General features: G+C 36.5%; 1 protein-coding gene across 6 annotated transcripts in view; it reads left to right on the forward strand.

The window, feature by feature from the left end:
* The window catches only part of CACNA2D1 (calcium voltage-gated channel auxiliary subunit alpha2delta 1), a 440,093-nt gene that overhangs the window by 383,429 nt on the left and 34,235 nt on the right, over positions 1 to 22,429 (forward strand). For 2 of the 6 annotated variants that reach the window (XM_072858469.1, XM_072858441.1), the window contains exons 16-23: positions 239 to 307; positions 1,963 to 2,037; positions 3,409 to 3,482; positions 9,356 to 9,452; positions 11,461 to 11,532; positions 12,626 to 12,697; positions 18,355 to 18,416; positions 20,656 to 20,732. In XM_072858469.1, coding sequence (XP_072714570.1) covers positions 239 to 307; positions 1,963 to 2,037; positions 3,409 to 3,482; positions 9,356 to 9,452; positions 11,461 to 11,532; positions 12,626 to 12,697; positions 18,355 to 18,416; positions 20,656 to 20,732 — 598 coding nt within the window. The other 4 variants (XM_072858451.1, XM_072858458.1, XM_072858480.1 and 1 more) reach the window with 4 other exon arrangements.

Genomic DNA, 22,429 nt, shown 5'->3' on the forward strand with positions numbered 1-22,429 from the left:
TTTAAAAAGAAATTTATTATTCTCACTAACACATGGGCACAAAAAATGTAACTAACTTTCTATGCATAAAATCAATGAAGTAGTATTATTTTTTCTTTTTTTTTACAAATTAAATTCTGTAATCTTAATCTAGTGTTTGGCTACAGTAATACTTGGATTGTTCTAATGTACTATAGTTCAGTATTTGTTATTTAACTAAAAAGTCTTTTTCTCCCCTCTATATGTGATTTTTTCCTAGGAGCTGGGCCTTGTGATTACAGGAACTCTACCTGTCTTCAATCTAACAAAGGAACAAAATGGGAAAATAGTAAGCTGTTACTTAAAGGAAAAAAAAAATCAGTTATTTGAATTAAATTTAATGCTAAACTCCTTGAAAAAAGTGTATTTCCATAGCGCTTTCTGCAGTTTAATTTTCTTGTACATCAGAAAAAAAGGGGTCATCTGTAGTTGCCTGATAACCTCCTGGGAACAAAAAAATGCAGATCACCCTTTTTGTAGTTCTGAGTTTCAGGGTATGACTTCCCTTGCTCTACCTCTGTGACCTGGTGGCAGTGGGAATGCGTTAAGTGCTCACTAGGTGGGAAGTATAGGATGACATGACTCAGGCCTTGCCAAGAAAGGAAGCTCAGATATACTTATAACAAGTCGATGAAGCTGTGACATTTCAGAGTAAAAGGCAATGATGTAGAGACTTTAAATTATTTTTCTGTGATAATAGAAAATAGGACTGTGTACTTAGATTAAAATCTAAATACTAAATAAATACATTTCCCCATCCCTATTACAGTCTGATAAGGAATCAATTTATATCCTTTTCACAAAATCAAAATGCTGCTTTTTTAAAATCAGGCCTAGAATATGCTTTACAGTGTGTGGTAAAATACCATACATTTGTTGTGATACTCATGTTCATTCAGGTCAAAATATACAGAAGTTTAGCCACGATGTTCTTTGATTCAGTTTCTCAGATATTAAATAGACTCAGAATTAAGAAATATGAATTTGATCACTACTGTTTCTTTTATTTACTTTCAGAATAGTTCTCTTAGTTTCCCTTTAAAAACAAAACAAAACAAAACAAAACAAAACAAAACAAAAAAAACCAAACCAAAACAAAAGGTTTCATAATCTTATCTACAAGATAATGCCTGGAATTCACTGAGTCCAGTTGCAAAGTAAGAGACTGCTGATTATCAAAGTATGTCTTTCTGAGAAGTAAAACAGCCGTGGTCTAGTACAGAGGACCTGGATGGAACGAGAGGAAAACTTGAATCTGCTCAACTTAGGTCTCTACATGAATTGTAGGTTACAGACTGCAAGATGCATCTTCCGATACATATTCCCAATTTATTTAATATGGAGAAGGGATTCAGGTGATACGATGTAAATGACTGCCACCCTTTTCTGTAGTAGGAAAATAAATTACAGCTAAAGTAAATGTAATGCCCGAGTCCCTGATTTCAAACACTGATGATTGTTATAGTCACTGGTTTTGGGGGGTTTGTTGGTGTTTTTTTTTCATTCATCATTATACCATAGCCAAAAGAGGTTAATTGTTTTGGGGTCTCACTTATCAATTGCCCAACCTAAGCATGCAATAGTAGGTCTATATTGGTGCTGGTAGTTTAGTATTTACATCATTGTCAATATTATTGCATCACTTTTGCTTTCACCTGTTTTGTTCTTACATTTATTGTTTATTCATGCAGGAAAGCATCTATATTCATCTCCATAAACAGTTTTCATGTTCTATACTAAATTCTGAATCTATTGAATGTGAATCTATTAAATCACTTGGATATTATTTAAAATATTTAGGATAGACACATAAGTAAATAGACAACTTTTCAAATAGTATCTGTCAAACAAGAGACAAAGGCAAAATCAAAATTCACTGGCTGTTGCAGTTATTGTGCATTGTAAATATGCCAAACATATTCTAACATTTTGGAATCTTGCCAGAATCAGCTGATTCTTGGAGTAATGGGGGTTGATGTCTCTTTGGAGGACATAAAAAAACTAACACCCCGATTTACGGTAAGTTGCTTGCCTTGGTGGTTTCTCTTTATGTCTGATTTATGTATGATTTCTTTGCATGCTCTTTCATAAGTCATGCAGCAATGACTGGATGTGAGTCAAAATACCAGCAGGCTTCTTTTCATATGCTCTTTCCCATTGTTGTAGATTTTCTGTCGGTTTTCTCTCCAGCCATATTTGTGCTTCTGTGAGAATTGTCCATCAGGATGCATCTGTAAAAGCCAACTTTTACGTTGGGGGATATATTCCAAGTAATTACTTTCCTGTAGCTTAAGGCACTGCTGTTTAGTTGAGTGTTTGATTCTTATCACAGTGTAGAGTAGACAATCATTTCAGGTAATAATAATGCTTAGCATTTATATAGGACAGTTCTTTATAGAAAAGTTCCTTAGTATACATGTCTGTTTGTACCCTACTCAGTATGATAGATTTATATATTTAGACATCGAGCTGGGGTATTTCTAAGAAAATAACTAGGACTGTGGAAAACAACAGCTGAGGAAGCAAAGGAACGTCACAAATTTGACCGAAGGCAAGTGCAGAGTCCTGCATCTAGAATGGAATAATCCCATGCCACAGTACAGGCCGGGACAGAATGCCTCAAAAGGCAGGCAAGGGCCTGGGGGTCGTGGTGGAGGACAAGCTGAACATAAGTTAGCAGTGTGCCCTTGCAGTAAAGGTGGCCAGCTGTGCAGTGAACACCTGCATCAGGAGTACTGGGTCCAAGTTTGATCTCCTCAGTACAAGAAATACACTGAGACACTGGACAGAGTCCAGCGCAGAGCCACTAAGGTGGCCAAGGGGCTGGAGTACATGGCGTACGAGGAGAAGCTGAGAGAGATGGGTTTGTTCAGACTGAAGAAGCAGCCTCATGGGTTACCTAAGTGGAGTTATAGAGAAGGTGGACCTTGGCATTTCTTGAAGGTTTATAGCAAAAGACGAGAGGCAATCAACATAGTTGTAGCAATGGAAATTCCAACTGGAAATAAGAAAAAAAAATCATTGTGAGGTGGTTAAACACTGGAGCAGGTTGCCCAGAGAGGTTGTGGAATTGCCATTGAAGGTATTCAAGGACCCTTTGAAACCTAGTTCAACTGTGAAGTTGGATCTTATTTTGTAGTTAGCTCTGCTTTCAGTGAAGGGTTGTACCAGGTGACCTCCAGCAGTCCCATCAGCCTAAATTATTCTCCAAGTTTGTGATTCTAAAAGAGTAAATATTAAGAAATTATCTTCTGTATGTTAGTATCTCACATATTTCATGATGCCTGAGGCAATGTGTTTTCCTTAATGTGACCATTGCTTGAAAACCGTTAATTAATCTTTCTTTATTACTTAAAACCTTATAATGCTAAACTTCATTTTTTCTTTCAGCTTTGTCCAAATGGATACTATTTTGCAATTGATCCTAATGGGTATGTGCTACTTCATCCAAATCTCCAACCAAAGGTATGACAAACTTTTTAATTGATTTCTCTATAATAAGGGGACGTTGTCAGAAATAACAGAAACATCTAAGATCTGCTGAAAATGCCAGAGAGCCAGAGAGCAATAGTAAAGAATTCTCAGTTGTGGGGGTGTCAGGAAAATCCATGGTGCATGTATGGCTTTATCCAAATCTGCTTTAGTCAGCACAAAGACCAGCATTGCCTTGTATTGAATTTGGTTATCAATAAAATAAAAAAGATGTATATTTTATATACACACTTGTTAATGTGAAATAAGTGTTTTAGTATATCTATTAATATAAAAACAACTAGTGGTAGCTGTAACAGCATTGTGAAGGACTCATAGTGTGTTACAAGATGCTCTCGAAGCAAACTCTGAGGAGTTTACTAGTGCACATGTTTATTTTGTGATGCTTTCTCATTTCAGAAATTGAAACTTCCATACTTGCAAAACCACAGAAATCAGGGGCAAACACAATGGATTTTTCTTGTATTTTCGTATTTGTTTATTTGCTTATTTTCTATTTACCAGAGCTGAAACCTGAGCTGCAGAGTTGGGATGGATCTAGCTGAGCATTCTTTCCCAGAATACTAGATTTTTTAGTAGTTCAACTTGAGAAAGGTCTTTCAGGTTTAAATATGAAATCTTTCTCTAAATCTGATTAGGATGCAACTGTCCTCAAATTTCAGGAAAATTTAAACCCAATATTTCAGTCTGACTTTATATCCATTCACTGTAGTCCTGACCCTGAGGGGACTCCTACATTACATGTATCTTCTTAAATAAGTTGCTCCCTGGCTTTGATGAGACATTTCAAGATGTATGGATGAATATTTTTCTGAAATCAGAACTTCAATCTATGTTTTAGTGAAGGGTTTCTCCATGTCAAACAATCTTCTGTTTAGTGGACTATTTGAAAATGTTTGTATTTTCATTACATTAGAAACACACTTTCAGCAAATTTTGTCTCATGAGTTCATAGTGCACAAAAGCAGCATTATATAAAAGAAAGTTAAAATTTAATTAACTAAAAATAATAAAAAAATAAATCACTCCAGATTGAGAGAAATGTATGGATTATTTACAGATAACAAGTTAGAAATAATAATGAATCACTATAAGTATTGAAGACCAAACAATATATCAATGTAGTTCAGTTGTCAATATTAAAATTTCTCATTGAGATTGTTTGAGCAATATACGGCCAAGATAAATGCAAGCTGTCAATACACAGGCAATTAAGGCTAGTAAGGCTTTTAAACTTTGGTGGCACCCTACTCCTAAGTTATTTTTTAGCACTTAGTACACTTTAGAGAAACTTCTTAAGTAATGGAAGCCTGTATTTGCTGCCTTTAGGCATGGAAATACTGGGGTTTTTGTAAACTGGATGCATATCCAATGCTTTATTCCTCCCAGCCATGTTCCTGTGGCAGAATAGCAGCAAGTCCTTGACCTCTTGGCGGTGTAACTGTCCTCTCTTGTTCCTTCACCAGAAAGTCCTATCATAGCTACAAGAGGGATAACAGACCCCCCTTTTCACTACTTCACCCTCTTTAACTGTCAAAGACAGAAAAAGAAATGAAGAACTCATCTACATATTTTAGTGATTCATTTAATTCTTAAGCTGGGGGAAGTCAGCATTGTGAATATTTGAATTAATTTCCTGGTGAAGTAATGAATGTGTTTGAAATCTTTTGCCAAGTGTGTAACAAAAGAAGAAAGAAAAAAAAATGCTTCTAAAGAAGAGAAGGAATAACTTGATCTTAACTATTGATGAAATATCCCTTTTGATTTATTTTGAAAGCACCTTTTAAAAATTAAAGAAAAAAAAGGAACAGAAGGTTTTTATATAGTCTTCATCATTTAGAAGGACTTCAGTTTCTGGATATATGCGTTAGGTTTTCATGTGTTAAAAAATAAAAGTTTTGATTTGATGATTTTGCTTGGTGAATTATTCTGAGACAAACATATACATCATTACTGACCAAATCTTTTTTTCATTAGAGATTACTAGAAATGCAGATGATGGCGAGTGGTCTATTTAACTTTTCCTTATATGCAAATGAAACTATCTTTTTATTAACAGAAGGAACATAAAATGAAGCAATGCAGCATTCTTGTTTTAGGCACAATGTTATGAGGAACTGATGGATATGGATTCTGTTCATCTTGTATGTGCTATTATACTGCAGTGTAAACTCGTTAACACTGGAGGATAAAGAACCTTTGTTAGAGAGTGAAAAACTCCACTCAAACAAATTAAGTCTAGGCAGACTGAGGTGGATTAGGATACTAATTGTCATGCTTTCTCTGTGTAGTTTTCTGCTTAAAAGGATATGGAAGTCCAGAGATGCTTTCATGTACTGCTCAAATGTTTGATTTAGCATATGTTTAAAAAAGTGTATTTTATAAGTTACATGTTTTATGTTGTAGAAAAATGTCTAAATGTAATATTAAGCATATGCATTATTATTGTTGTTATTGTTGTTATTAACAGTTACACAGACTAGACTTTCACTCCCAGTTTGTTTGGGGTGGTGCATGCTATTCAGACATACAAGAACTCCATTTTAAAACTAAGGCACACTACAAAGACAGATATATTTAGAACTCATGGACTTTCTTTAACATGTCATATTAATTGTAGCTGAACCTCCTGGTAGCCGTTAACTTATTAACAAACAACATCTTAACCCTCTTTGCCAGCAATTTTTCAATAGATGTAAACTAAAACATAACTACGTCTTTACCTTTGAAGAGGTGAGGGTGTATAAAACTTCCAATGGTCCCTTCTTCTGAATGTCTTCTGCTTTCCTTCTGAAAATCTGTTACCTCAAATCACAACTGGTTCAACACAACTAATATTTTGAGAAATTGTCTTGCAGTATCATCCCACAAAAAGAAGCCCCTAGAAATGTAGAACTTGTAAAGACGTTTGCACAACTGAGAAAATTTAACAAAAGGCAGGTTCAAAAGCATATTAAAATCATTAAAAACTTTCCTGTCATGTTCTTATTTGCACATGAAAACTATGTCAAAGCCTAACGCAGGAAACCTTTTTTTTTAAATTTCAGTTTAATATACCATATAAGTTTAATAGACCATATTTTAAGCATATATTTTAATGCTTAAAATACCATTTTTCAAGTTTTTTGTACTTAGTTACATTACATTTTTAAACAAATGCTTAATTTTATGTTTTTCTGCCAATTTTCTTTGTGTGTCTGTGCGTATGTGCGTGTATTTTTCCTATTGTCCTGGGAGAGAACAGGTGGATATCCCACCAAATAAACATAGTCACTGAAGTGAGTGCATTAAGCATGTTAACAAGATTAGTCTTCATTAGATAAGATTTGAAAACAGTAAATAATTCATTTTCTGAATCTGTTCTAGAGATTAGCATCCTTTTCTTCACTTTCATTATGGTTCTGATCAAAACCCATTTAATGGTAATTATAAAATTCTAGATGCCTTCAGAAGGGTCCAGTATTTTGTCTTATGGTTTATGGTTGTTTTGAAAGAAATGTAAGAGGAGATGGTTTTAAGAGCAGATATAACAGTAAACAAAAAGTGAAACTCTTCTCATTCTGTGTTTTAATTCTGGAAGAGTATGTGGGAGGGAGAGCTCTCTGTTAACTTAATTCACATCATTTAACATCTGTGTAGTTTTTGTGTCCCTAGACAAAATCTGTGTGTGATTCTGTCAGAGAGCTCAGAACCTTTGGTCGGGGTGAGGGCTAGTCTCTGCTTCCAGTGAATGTGCACTGGAGAGTATAGATGTTGAGGGAAGAATTCCATTCTGTGAGTAGGCTGTTTACTAATAGTGTAAAAATATAAATTACTGCTTTTTTGTTACTTCAGCAAATTGGTGTGGGCATACCAAAAGTTAAATTGAGAAAAAGGAGACCCAATGTACAGGTAACTGGATGGAGGTGATTAGTGCATTAGAATGCATAGACCTGGAAGTACAATTAGAAAGCTTCTGCCCTGCTTACTAGGAAAAATCTAACTAGAGAACTGTTTACTTTGACAAACAGCTTCCAAAGCATGAAGCTTGCATCCTTCCTTGTTTAAATAATAGAAAACCTGTTATTGGCTGTAGTGAAGGGCGTTCCATTAAATTTTGGTGCTTTACTAATAGGTGCTAATTAGAGCCGTGCTGAAAAATTATTCTTCAGATCTTGAAATGAATTTGAAGACTGGAAAAAAAAAGAGACTACTTGTGCTGGCTTTGCTTGCATAAACCCAAAGTCGAGAGAAAATAATTCTTACAGCTTTATTGCCAAGTTTTATTGTACCGTGTATGCTGTAATGCTGTATAACATTACAGAATTTGAATGAACTGTTTAGTTTTTTTCTGGGGAAGTCAGAGCAGGGCATATGTTTTATCTGCTATTTACATCACGTTTCTCAGTTTAGCAAGCCCAGCTCCAGAGGATTAACTGCCATTAACCCGATGAGGGAAAAGGAAATTAGTAACATTTATGTAATGCAATCCCTGAGCAGAAAACACTTAATGAAAACTTAAAAATCATTAAAGGAATAGATTAACTATGTAACTAGCAAAATAACAAAATTAGGTACAGTATACCATGTTAATTTCTTACACATCTGGGAATACGTAATGCAAAACCGGTGGCTTGCATAACACCACCAGTAAAACATGGTGTAAAATCCTGATCTAATTCAAGTCAGTGATTTCACTGAGTCTCGAGTGGCTGTGCTTATACCACAAGTAAGAGACCACCTCTGGGCTAGATTTTTTGTTTGTGCACTGGAGAAAACAGCACTGGAACATGAAAAAATCTCAATTTTCTGAGCACCCCTGGCTCCTCAGCATGCTGTGGTATGGTTTGGCTGGCGCTGGGTTTGCCTGGCTGTGCTGGCTGCCCAGGGAGGTGCAGCTCTGGAAAAGCACTGGCCTCCCATCCGCTCCAGATGCTCCTGGGTCTCCCTCTGGGGCCCAGGATTTTGCTGTCTTCTTGCCATCATTTAATTTAAAAGCCTAACAGCCTGTGTCTTCATTAGTACTGCAGGTTTGAGTAGGAACTAGGCTCCTGCAACTCAGCAAAGAAGGCCTTCCGTAGAATTTGTGAGAATACTGACCTCCCAAAACACAGGAAAACGACATTTTAATGAACACTTTTTTATGTTGCTGCACCAGTTCTTTCTTTCTTTGTTTCCTTCTTGATTTTTCATTGAAGTAATAGATCTTTGCCTTTATTTGTCATGCTGAAAATGGATTGCACTCCCTTTATTTGCATGCTTCGTTGCTAGTGATTTACTTCTGTTTTGTTTTATTAAGTTGTGCTGGTGAATGTGGTGGTGGTGCGCTTATTCTAGTCATGTGACGTGCATGACTGGTTAAAGAGAAGAGCAAACTGAACAGTAAGTTTGTTTCTTCATGGCTTGGAATAAACCCCACTAAATGGCAACCTTGGAAGAAAAAATTATGGAGCCCAAATACTGGTAAAAACACGTTCTTGGGGGAAAAAGACATAGCGGGGAAAACAGTCTTCCATTAAAGTACGGGGCTAAGAATTTTCTGTTCTAATTTCTAATGGATTTCTTTGTGCCTCAGGCACATCACGTAATGTATCTATATATGCTTAGTTTCTTCACCTATTAAAAGTCATCAATAAGTACCTTATAAAGAATGAGTGGTGATATAAGTCTTAAAAAGAACAAGAGCAAACAGTTAATGTATACTTGAATTTTGACGGACTGTTAAAGTTGACTATTTTGTCTTTGGGACTCCTTAACTATGGCTAGCCCAGGTTATCATTTGAAATGAATATTGACCTTAATTTGATATGATGGCTTTTTTTTCTTTTTTTTACCATTTCTTTTCTTCTCTGTTCCTTTGTGTGTTGGAATGGAATATGAACTTCACAAATGCCTCCTCTGCCATGCCAATGCCTTCATGCATGCTGTTTGGGTTTGACCATGCTATTCATTATCCATTGCATGTAAGAAAATGTATTTTTTAATTTATTTTTACATTTTAGCCTTTTGCTATTTATTTTGAGAGTGCGGATTTGTTGGGGGGCAAAAAGCAACTGCATAACAATAATTAAATTGTTTTGAATTAGTAGAGAGCATATGTTAATGCTATTATATTAAAGTTGCTAGTTTTATCTATCCTATGTAAATAGGAACATAAAAATTTCTTTGAAGTTATCAGTAGACATTTAAAAGAAATATCTGGAATCTTTGTCTGAAATCTTTCCAGTGCATATTCTCTTTCTGGGAATAAGTTTATCGGCTTTTCTCTTAGCAAACAGTAAATCTTACTTGCTAAGAACAGGAAAGATTCCATATACCCAGAAACATGTACATTTGTTCCTCAAGAATATGAAGGAATAATCTTTTGTCTTCTAACACTATCTATATTACAGTCTAGAAAATAAGAACTACTGTTAAGCTTTTGATGCTCCAGACTATTATATGAAAGCATCTTTTACCACCTATTCAGGATGTTACTTTCTTCCAGTACGAACTGGAAATACATATGTAAATTGTGATGAAATATGCTTGCATTCTTTGATAGAATAGTCACATGTACATTTGTCATGTAACTTTGCCAGAGAATGTTAGGACAGAAAGAATATAATCATCATTTTGAAAGAAGGGACTTTAGTCTACACTGTGAATAAGTTAGTATAGCTGAAGCAGTGAAATCCCCTAAAAATGTCATTATCAGAAATTACATGAGTCTTGAAATAATAGTATCAGCTAATAACAATTTTTGTGTTGCTAATCATATGAGAAACAGCGCTCAGTTACTGTGAAAACTAAGCCTTGAGATCCTTTCATGCATGAACTGTCCTATTACACAAAGCAAATTATTATCAATCAAAAAAAAAAAACCCTAGACTTTCTTCATCTTCTATTCCAAACTATCAGATTTAAATGATTAAATAATATATCAGCATACTCTTTTTTTCTAAAGATCCTTCATTAGGTGGGTGCATTAAATAACTACTGAGTGATGAGGATTAAGGATTTTTACACCACACATAATAAAAAGTCAATGGGGCTTAGCCAAAGTTACTCAAAAAAAAAAAAAAAAAAAAAGAGTCGGATTCCTAACAACTTGCACAGAAGATGGCTCTGTCCAAGTACATGCAGACTGCGACTGAGAAGGGAGTAGAGGCTGGAGGGTGGCCTGAGCCAGTTCAGCAGAGCTCCAACGATCTTCCCACACTCCTAAGGGACCAGGGTTACTACAGATGCATACCACCAAACTTCTCTGTGCTCCATAGCCGAGGGTCGACATCACGTACATTTCTTAGGTCTTGAAGCTGCTGGGTCACAGTATTTCTGTGCTACAGGTTTCCATCTCTTAAATTGAGATAACAGCACTGGTGTCAAGAGAAATGCATTCAAAACTGCAAGATGTTCAGGGAAGTCCTGTAATGTGACAATAAAAGTTATTTTTATTTTTTATAACAAACAAATCCTTTGCTGTAATTGCTGAGTCTTGAACCGCAGTCCACTCCCACCTCATAATGGCAAGTCTGTAGTCTGCTTTTGGCAAAATTGCAGAAGAGTACAATTGCCCCATCTTACTGGTCAGCTGGAAAACTCTCCCCAATTTCTCTCTCCCTTCTTGGAGGCAGGACACCTAATGAGAGATTCGTATCTGACACTTCCTCTGATGTGTCTTTTCCCAGCTTTACAGTCTGTGACATACCAGCAGTAGGGGAAGCAGCTTCCCAGCATGAGCCCCATACATAAGAGACTGTGGATGGACACTGGCCGTTAGTGTTAATTTGATTTTCACTTACCCAATTAACCTCTCTATCCAACGAAATAAAATAAATGAGAAAGGACCACTAGTTCTCTAAGAGATTAAAACAGATGGGTAAGTAAGCCCAGTTAAGTAGCTTACTTAGAAATGAAGGGATTAGAATGATTTGTAACATTACAGTACTCTGTCTTTATTATTTTATCATTCAATATCATTTGCTTCAGAATCCTAAATCCCAGGAGCCTGTTACGCTGGATTTTCTAGATGCTGAATTGGAAAATGATATTAAAGTTGAGGTGAGATTACCTGGTTTCTTAGTACTTGTTGCTTCTTATATTTCACTGTATAATTACTGAAAGGCAATAAATGTTCTAGATTTTGAATGGGAATCTATTTCACTATAAATTTCAATTTTAAATTTGTCAGGATGATGACTTTATAGACAGATGAAGTTATAATGAAACAAATTGAGAACCAGTATTATTCATAGGCAAGGGCAATTCATTATATTCCTCTCACTTTGAAAGACACCATGATTGCTATTTAAATAATTCTTATTCATTAAGTGCCAGTTCCTGGGGAGGGGGCTTGTAAATTTTTCAGAACAGAACACTTTTTAATAGGATATTAATATATTACCTGAAATATTTTAAAAGTATTTCTCTCTTACTAATGCAAGCCTATTGCTGTGGTGAGAGAGAGAACTGAGAAATTCAGTTAAGTGTTGACAACGAATTAAATCCTCTGTATATTTTTCAGTTACTCATTTTGTAATACATTCAGAAATCAGAATTTTAAAATATAGTTTGTTAGTTTTGTGAAATAAAACGGAGGAGTTTTAAACATTTTAAATTTTTTTAACAGATTTTTTCGCTTCGTTTGGAATTGTTCTTTCATAATGACACTATTGATATCTGTTAAATTCTGCCTTAAGTTCCTTTGAAACTCCTGCTTCAGAGAGGAATTACTCTCGGACTGGTATAAAAATGTTTTTGTGAATCACTGCTGCTACCAGAATCACACAGATGTGCTGGGAAGCATGAGAAATGCTAGACAAAACTCCTTCTCATCCATGCAGAATTCATACTCTCTCTAGTGTCCAACATCAAGGGGTTTTAGGGGATGGTCTTGCTATGCAATGTATACCAGAATTGTTGCTTTGTAACTCTACTGATTGAGTATATATTTGAATAAATAAACTTCTAATTAGAAAAATCTGAAAACTGTAAACTTCACTTTTTTTTTTTAAGAGCTATGACTTTCATACGCATTACCATTTCCTGTGTTTTTATGAAATACTTTGAATCACTGAAAAGATTACTCATGTTACGTGCAACACCTAGTTCTTTTTTTGTTTGTTTGTTTTTTCTTTTTCTTTCTTGACAATAGATTCGGAAAAAAATGATAGATGGAGAAAGTGGAGAAAAAACATTTGAAACACTGGTCAAGTCCCAAGATGAGGTAAGATAGGAACACAGGCAATTACATTTACAGGAACAAACAAAACCAGAAAAATACTGGTGAAAAGATGTTCATTTTGTAATGTGAGTTTGTATCATTTTTCCCTCTAGATTTGCTAGTTTTACTGGCTATAGTAAAAGAAATTATGTACTTATGAAAAGAAGAATTGTTTTGTTTCTTGGTTTCTTTGGTGCATCATTAATCAAGCAGTTGTTGATGAGGTCTTATACTCTGTTCACCAGGAAATGGACCCAGCCTACTTCTGTCTATGAATCCCAAAACAAAGTACTTATTTTACTTGCGGAGATGTGTGAGGATGGGTTTCGTAGTTTATGTTGTGGTTGAATGGGAAGAAAGTAGTGAGAAAAAAATATAACATTTATATGCCATAAATGAAGACTATTTGGGATAAGCAAATTCATCTTACAGTTATATTATGTACTTGTGCTTTCTGAACAGCTTGTTGAGTTCTTTATTTTCTTGTCCAAAATGCTCATTCCTGATAAAGATTGCTACTGGTTTCTCTAATAAGACAGACATGAGGAAATACTCAAATTTGATATGGAACCTTACATGTATGCTCTGCTTCTTGGGCCCTTTACTGAGAAGAAATCATGACTGGTGTGCCAAAGGAGCAGTTCTGGCCGGTGTATGCCCCACAGTTACAGTTCTACAACAGCTTTTTGAAATTGTTTTACTCTGAATGTAAAACAGCTTGAAGATAGCTAATTTTATTACTTAGCAGAAGAATGTGAAGCAAATATAACAACAAGCAGACACTCCACAACCCTTACATATATGAGCACACCATAACAATATTCAGCAGAATTGCTTGGGAGTGTGGAGTTAATTTTTCATGTGTAGTATTAGCTACCCTCTCCTGTTGATCTTCTGTACCTTTTCTGTCTCCAGTGGCTCTGCTGTTTGTACTTAAATGGCAGAATGTTCCAGTGAAAAGTTCCTCCTTCTCACAAGGTATATGCTACAGAATCTAATCAAGTTAAAGGCCTCAGAGTTTAGGGGGTTTTTATTCTGTTAAAAACAGCACATTCCTTACTTATATTCCATTCAATGTCTACTAGATGGTAGCAATTTTTAAACTCTGCCTTAAATTTTGGCCATATTACACAAGTGATGCCCAATACTGAGCAGTTCCTATTACCAGTGCTCTGACTCAATTCTGTATCGAGGGAAGATTCTTATATACTTATTCTCATTTTGATACAGAAAAAAATATTTCATAGTCCTAATCTATTTTTGCATTAAACATGATAGAAAATTACTTGTCTTGGTTGGTGAAAATCAGTGGTAATGCACATATTGTCTTCGCTTGATGAGGCTGAAAATGGAGCTGAATTTTCTGAAACTTGTTTCGATCGTTCATCCATGCTGTGATTTTACAATGTCAAGTTCATGGTCACTTGGTTCCACAACAGACCTTTGGGAACGTACTTAGAATCATAGAATCATAGAATAGTTTGGGTTGGAAGGAACCTTTAAAGGTCCTCTAGTCCAACCCCCCTGCAATGAGCAGGGACATCTTCAACTAGATCAGGTTGCTCAGAGCCCCTACCAACCTCACCTTGAATGTTTCCAGGGATGGGGCATCTACCACCTCTCTGGGCAACCTGTGCCAGTGTTTCACCACCCTCATCGTAAAAAATTTCTTCCTTCTATCTAGTCTAAATCTACCCTCTTTTAGTTTAAAACCATTACCCCTTGTGCTATCGCAACAGGCCCTACTAAAAAGTTTGTCCCCATCTTTCTTGTAAGCCCCCTTTAAGTACTGAAAGGCCACAATAAGGTCCCCTGGGAGCCTTCTTTTTTTTCCAGGCTGAACAACCCCAACTCTCTCAGTCTTTCCTCACAGGAGAGGTGTTCCATCCCTCTGATCATTTTCGTGGCCCTCCTCTGGAGCCGATCCAACAGGTCCATGTCTTTCCTGTGCTGAGGACTCCAGAGCTGGACATCTCATGACCATTCCTCAGCCTCTCAGTATCTGCACTGGATTTGACAAAGCATGCTGCTTCTGATAATGCAATTTAAAAGCAGTGCAAATAAGGACAGGAAGCCATGCTCAAGATCTTCACAACTGCGCAGATCCATCAGAAGCATTTTTTATTCCTGAGCTATGGATGTCATTGAGGAGATCGGTGGCTTTACTTGCATGTGTGTCCACCTGTGAGGAGACAGATTAAAATCTGTATATTCATTCAACTCCCTGCTAACAAGATTGTGACTTTGTTGCAGAAAGGTTGTCATGGTATTTTATTATATTGGAAAGTCTAGGGAATTTGACTTAGTGTTGCGGGCTGTCTTCCTTCTGATACCCTATTCAGAAAGTGCAGAACCCCATAGACTCTCTTCTTGAGTACAGAACCTCAGCTTCAGCAGGGGCAGACAGATGTAACTGTAGATGATCTTAGCTGAAAGATGATGATTATGATGATCATGTAATCATGTAGGCAGCAGAGTCATACTTTCCTACTTTAGTGTCTATGAGGGAAGTCAGCTCAAGCCTTATACATTTACATTGTTCAGGTGCAAAGCATACCCTTAAGTTATGGTCCTTGAATCTATGGAGTCCCATGATCTCATTAAACGTGCCCAGGCTCCTTCTGTGTGTCTGGCTTCATGCTGCCTTTCACCTCTTCCCACGTTCTTCTAAAGCAGAGACCTGTACCAGCAGCCCCCTTGCCTTCTGCCAGGACTCTCTTCTGTGCTTTCTCACAATAAAGCCCCCACCCCAGCCCTCCTGAGTAAGGCTTTACAATCTACGGGGAAATCCCACTATGTGAAAAAAACATGCCTTTTCCTGAATGGTTCCACTGCTGGAGGATGGCAAATGAATAGGGCCTTCCTGGGGCCGGGAGGGTAAGTCTCATCTGATGTCAGTTCTGCTACCTCACCTGTGTCAGGAGCCCATCCTGTCTAGGAAGCCACCAGCCTGTCCCCCTGTTCTGAAGGGAGGCTGGGTCATTCCTGACCCACTGTTGGAGGGTCCAGAGTCCTGCTGGCATCTGGGTGGGGATAAGCTGCTTCTGAAGGGACGGATTCACTGGGACATTTTCAGACTTGTGTTATTGTTTTATTTAGGGAATGCCTTTCCAAGCCTATGGGTGGAAAGGGCTCTGTGTAGGTAGTTAGAAAAGTCAGGATTAGAAGGTTACAAAAATACAATAACACCATTGGGGTTATACAAGAAAGTGCATTCATGGCAAAGTTGTTGAAGAGATCTCAGGTGGTGCATGCATTTCTCAGGCTCTGTGGTAAGAAAGACCTGAAACAATTGGTCCTGCAACTGTTTGCCCAAAGAGGGAGGGAGGAGAAGCCTTTACACTTGCCAATGCTGGAGTCAGCTACGGCATCGAGGCGGGGGGCAGGGAGGGAATGGGACATCCCTGAGCGCATGAGAATGTGTCAGTTATGCACAGCCCAGACCACAACCTGTATTTGAAGAGAGTGTTCCAAGCCTTTTGATACCAAATGCTTCAAGCGCCCAATGAACTTAATTTCCCTCACCTTCCCTTGCATCACAGCCCAAGATTTCTTCCTCTTATTGAACCTCGCTGAGGGAAGGGAGCAGCCAGAGATGGCTGGCAATAGTGGCTGCTTCAAGCCATCGCACCCTTCCAGCTCCAGGCGGCTAGAGCCAGAAGAAAGCGGCTTCAGACCACGGGCCATTCATGAGCCATGCATCACTTAGGACTTGATAGCTTCATATATTTTCTTATAAAATGTCTGATGCGGTCAGTTGCTGTGAACTGACAGTTGCAGTCTTGAGGCTCAAAATTGACATCCTTTTTGTTTTGCTTTTTGGTTTAAGTTTGCATTGCTTTCCTTTTGTATTGCAGCTGGCCCCAGCGGTGTCTTGGGAGATGACCTCATACTCCAGCATAGAGACTGGACTCGTAGCAAGCGTGGGTGGGGTGCGCTGGAGTCTCCCAAGGCCTCAGGGGCTTTCCAGCTAACAGAGAAGATGCCATAAGAACAAAAGCATTGCCACATTCGGGCAGCCGGGGTGGGCAGTAGTGAAAACTGAAGGGTCACAGAAACTGCAGTAACATCTGTAGGTTCTTTGGCAGTGGCCAGCTGGGGGTGAAATGGTCTCAGACCGCTCAGTAATGAAGTAGGCAAAGGTAAATGGGAGCAGACGTATGAGGACTTATGATCTCCTGGATTATCTTTAAAGGGAGATTTCAGCCAGTTTGCTTTCAAGCATGTTCACAGTGCTGGTGGCAACAGGATTTAATATGAGCCCAGTTCTTCTCTTCCTTCCCTCCCACCTTGGGCACTACTTTTCTCTTGCCAGCGTACATGGTGTGCAACCCATGGCACTGTGCCTGATTTGGAGGGGCTAGCTTCAAGTGTCTGCTTTTTCTTGAGCTGAAGTAATGGTATAGGCACATTATTAAATATAAATAGGCTCGGATAGGAATCTCTTCAGCCACCTTTTTGCCTTAAATATAAAATATATCAGGGCATTAGATGTTGATATATGTATCTTCTTTTCTTTTTTTCTCTTTTTCCTTTTTTTTCTCTTCTTTCTTGTTTTCTTTTTTTCTTTTTTCTTTCTTTTTCTTTCCAAAATGACTATTAACTTATTTACACTGTCATGCTGTGCTGAAAAGCAGCAGCCAGGTAGTGAGAAGGTTTCAAATCATAATGTCAAAAAAGACACCTCTTTTTCATAACCACAGTCATTTTCACACTTTTGTTTTACCACAGGGAAAGAAAGAACGTAGACGTATACCTGTGGTACCTCTCACCGATGTTTGTAATGTTCCAGTGCAACAGCTGCACAGACTTCATTGCTGGCATACTTACAAATGTCTGATTGTAAAATAATAATATGTTGCAGCTGGCATAAACTTGTAGTTTTCAAAGTGGAAAATGGAGTAAAATGATGTCAGCCAGGTGCATTAATGATTAAATCTATGAGGAACAGTGAGACTGTGTCTATCAAGTCATTTTTCATACCAAAAGAAAATGAATGGTAGAGCTTATCCTAATATATTAAGTTATTTAAAAATAAAAATTTAATTCCATGTTAAATTTTTCACAAACTCAAAAGCCTCCTAATGAGATTAGAAACACATGTAAGTTTAGCAAGGGGTGCCAATACAATCAGGACTACCTGGCTGTGCCTGTAGATATAACTCAAATGTAAATGCATTTAGCCAGGGGTACTGTGACCTGGAAGGACAGGTACTGGGTGTTTTTGTTGGTAAAGAGTTACCTACAAAGTCTTTTTATAATGTATAATTGTGGGGTTTTTGTTTTCTTAGTTTAACTGCAAAATGGTCCATAAAGGAGATAACATCTTTTATCAAATTTAAATCACATAGAATAAGGTTTGCATAGGCCTGGCTAATGAATTTAAAAGGGAAAATGTTAGGTCATGTTTGTCTGGTTTTAGTTAAATTTGCATTTTGTTAATGCTCAATAAAAAGGATATCAGTGATTCTTTTGCATAATATAAGTTTGGAAAATGTTTAAGAAAAGGAGTTGCAGCTCAACTGGGGCTTTTAGCAAAATAATAAATAGAATTCCGACAGATTTGTACTTGATTTTTACACTGTATTTCTCAAGAAAAGGGCACGCTTATTGAAGCTTGAGATTTAACAATTTATTTTTTCACCAATATCTCTTTGTAGAGATATATTGATAAAGGAAACAGAACGTATACATGGACTGCTGTGAATGGCACTGATTACAGGTAACTCATGTGTTCTCTGACTTCTTTTGTGTAGTTAAATTTCCTTTTTGATTATTTTGGTTAACATTTTAGCATTACATTTTCTATACTAGCTAAGTCAGGATCAGCTCATCTTGTGTCCTGGCCTGTAGGATTTGCTGGGTTCCTCTACAGCTCAGAATTGTTGCTCTAAGGACCAGAACCTCAGTCTTTCATCCGGCTGTTCAGATTTATCACTAGGGTATTTCAGTATGCAGGAAAAAAAGGTTTTTATGACTGATGTTAAGAATCTTACTTTTCCTCCGACTTTCTGTATCACACCATAATTTGGTTCTTAATTGTACCCTTTCTTTTAGATTCCTCCTCTTATTTCTTCTTTTCTTTGCATTGTCTCCATGTTCTTGTTTTAATATGCATATTAAAAAGGAAGATGCTATATTTTGGTCTAAATAAAAAATGTGACACATTTTGTGCTAATCTTTTTCAGTCACAGTCATTGCTTATATCGTGACTTCGCTAACCTCCATGTCAGATCTTAGGGGCAGGAACCATGCTACTGATGATCTCCGAAATCTATTTGTGACAAATTTTAACCAATTAGCACTGATACTGCTTTGTATATAAAAATCATATGGTGAGTGGCAGCAGGAACAAATTAAATAATGGGTAAAAGCAGATTCCCCCCCTTGAATGCAACGTTGGCACGTATATTCTTTCAAAGTCATTTAAGCATACAGCTCTGTAACATTAGAAGAAATGTAGAAACTTGACATTATCCAAAACAAGTTAAAATTCACCAAGTCCCAGGAAAGTTAAACTACTCTAGTTCAAAACCAGATGGTACAAATATTGAGTCAAATTTTTACCAAAACAATATTTTTATTGTGGTGAAGTACAGTAGTCCTCAGCCAAGCTGGTTTCAATTTTTTGTTGTGGTCTGCACAGGTGTACAGCCAAGGAGAATGCAAACATTAATTTATATGTAAAACCAAACAAATCAGTTTTAACAAGAGAATGCAAATGTAGGACTTCATCTTTTATTCAGCATCCCATTTTTCTGTTGAACTGCCTCTATCTTTATACCCTGTAAGAAAAGAAAGTTTTTTATCAGACTTGCCGTCTAGCAATCAGTAAAGAAATACATTCGATTTATATGACTTCTTAATTCTTACTGAGCTCCCTGGCATGAGATACAGCAATAAATCCATGGAGTCACATTGCAGCAAACCTATTGAACATAAAATTATAGATTTTAATTAGCAATTTCTGCTAGCAGTAACTGTTAATGACAGGTAAACTGCTACTGATTTCCCTAGAGGAGAATTGGTAGAAGGCTATCACTAAATATTCAGCAATCTCACTTACATTCTGTTTAAATGGCAAATGTATCATCAAAGGTCATCTCATTTATGGCTCAATTGTACAACTTTTTTAATGTTAATTTCTGCAGCTATCCATTAGAAACCATTGCAGTTCTACAGTCATAAAATCCGAGTGCAAATATTAAGGATGCAATGTGGGAGATGATGATACCTCTTTAATGCTTACTCATACCTCCTGTCCTTTATGTAGCTTTTTAGAACTGAACTCTTCTACACATATATTGAATTTAGTTGCAAAAAGAAGCCCTATATTTTTTGAACAAAAATAAGTATAATCTAAAAGAAAATACATTGCAAATGCTTTACAAATCTTAAGACGTTATTACACAATGATGTTCACAGGTTTTTAGTGGTGACTGCATGATTCAAGGAAATATTTTGCATCTTGAACATAATGTGAAGTCAAGTATTGCCAGATACATTTCCTAATGAATACTGCTAGTTGTTTTATTAGTAAAAGGAGAGTCTGTCATTACATGATGCATGCAAATCAGTGCAGTACTACACGCTGGTTTTTGCAGTCAATGATCACTTTGACATGTGTTACATCGGGATGCTAAATGTGTTAGACGAAGATACAAGAAATCATGTATTTTATTGTTTGCAATTATTTGAAAATTCCTTGCTTATCCGTTACAAAGTGCATTTATTCTTAAAAGCATAAACAAGAATGAAAATAAGCATAGAGAACTTCAGGACCGGCATGAACCTACTTGTGTCTATTACAAAGCGTGAGGCTGGTATGTCACTATATGACTATCTCGTCTCATGATGATCCAACTTGAAATGTGTTAGTTGTTTTCAAAACACATAGAAACTGAAACTGGAAAACTGCTGCAAATAGCTTAATTGCTTTACTTGTCTCATTTCTATTGCAGTTTGGCATTGGTATTACCATCATACAGCTTTTATTATATTAAAGCCAAAATAGAAGAACCAATAACTCAGGCCAGATGTAAGTATTATGAAGGTTGCCTGGTTTTGTCTCGTATTGCCAAGCCTCAGATTCACTTAAAAAAGCAATGTTTAAAATTCATAAATTTTGTGGAATTCACTGATGTTATCATGATGTACCCAAAATCTGCAGCAATGATTCTAAGCCATTGTAACATCCAAGGTACAAGGAATATTCTATAAAGATAGAATATGTGCAGGTACCCCAGTTCCACTGACAATCCCTTCCCCCTTGCTCTGTGCCCATAGAATCATTGCTTTGTGTATCCTCTGTTGCTGTCATTTTAAGGGTCTGGATACTAATTTTTTCATTCTATTAGTTAAATGTTGTGATATAGACTACAGCAGTAAAGCATTTTTTTGTTATTTTTACAGTAGTTACAGTATAATATTTAGCAAATTACCTCTGCTGCCCATAGGAATAGATTAATATGACAATGCTGTTTGGTTTGGCTTGCAGCTAGGTTTTTATTTTGCATTTCACAAATAGTTTTAGTGGATGTTTGTAATATATTTTTGGATTAGACTAATTTCAAGCCATTTACAGATTCTGGAGAGATAATTGGAAATGATACTTGTGAGTATGCAAATGCTTGTTGTTTATTAGGTGTAACTTAACTGTAATCTAGATAGTAGACAAAATAGTACCCATCACATCCTTTTAACTTTATCCAAGTGTTACGGTAAACTTGAACAAATATGCAGTTAAATAGAAAGTTAGAAAAGCACCATGAATCTCTCTGACAGGCATAGATACTGTTAGTTTAGAGAAAACTTGATTAGCACTAAATCACTGTCCTCTACCATCACCTCCTGCATGTGAAGTAGGATATGGCAAGTTTTTAATAATCAGTGATTTATTTTGTAACTTTGTCAAACAGTAAGTAGTTTAAAATTAAAGTTTTAGTGAGTGAATATGGTTCCTTTGATGGATTAGATCATCTGGTTTTGCACTTATATCAATATAACCTGCAAAACAGACCCTTGAAATAGCCACAGTATATAGAAGGTACTTGAGAAATAATTGAGAAGGACATATTCTTCAGTCTTCAGAGATGTTTGTCTTTTTTCCAGACTACAGTTGTATGTAAACTGAACCTTTGATCTATCTATGCACAATATTTTTATTCAAGGGGCTGTTTGAATAAAATATTGGTTTGTGACCCCTTTTGCTTTACCCTGTTTTTTTCTGTTTCCCTGCTTTCTCTTTCTGATGGATAGTGGCAATCAAAAAGGGCAAGTATATTCTTGTTGCTCAATTTCCTTCTGTTTACTGCAGTTGATATTTTTCACTTATATTTCTATTCCTACTGGATATTCTCCTCTGTATTCCTCATGTCAGAATTTTTCCCGTGATCATTGGGTACCATAGCAATAGAAAGGAAAAAAAAAGTGAAGTGTTTTTCTGTTTTCATACACATTTCAATATGTTGCTAATCTCTAATCCTTCTTTGTCTGGTCCTATCAGTGTTCAGTGACACCAGCTTTTAAAGCAATTATTTTTAGTAGCATTTAAAGTGATTATTATATGGATGAGTTTTTTAAACTTTGTTGCAGAAAATACTAGAAGCATTTTCCCTCATGTTCTAACAACTCAGTGTCCCAAATATTTCTTTGTATCAGATTGTAATTCTAATGAAAACATCTCATATGTTTTCATGTTGTCATGCTAATTAAATGTCTTCTCTAAGTTGTTAG

This window comes from Ciconia boyciana, chromosome 1, assembly GCF_034638445.1.
Source record: "Ciconia boyciana chromosome 1, ASM3463844v1, whole genome shotgun sequence".
Taxonomy (NCBI): Eukaryota; Metazoa; Chordata; class Aves; order Ciconiiformes; family Ciconiidae; genus Ciconia; species Ciconia boyciana.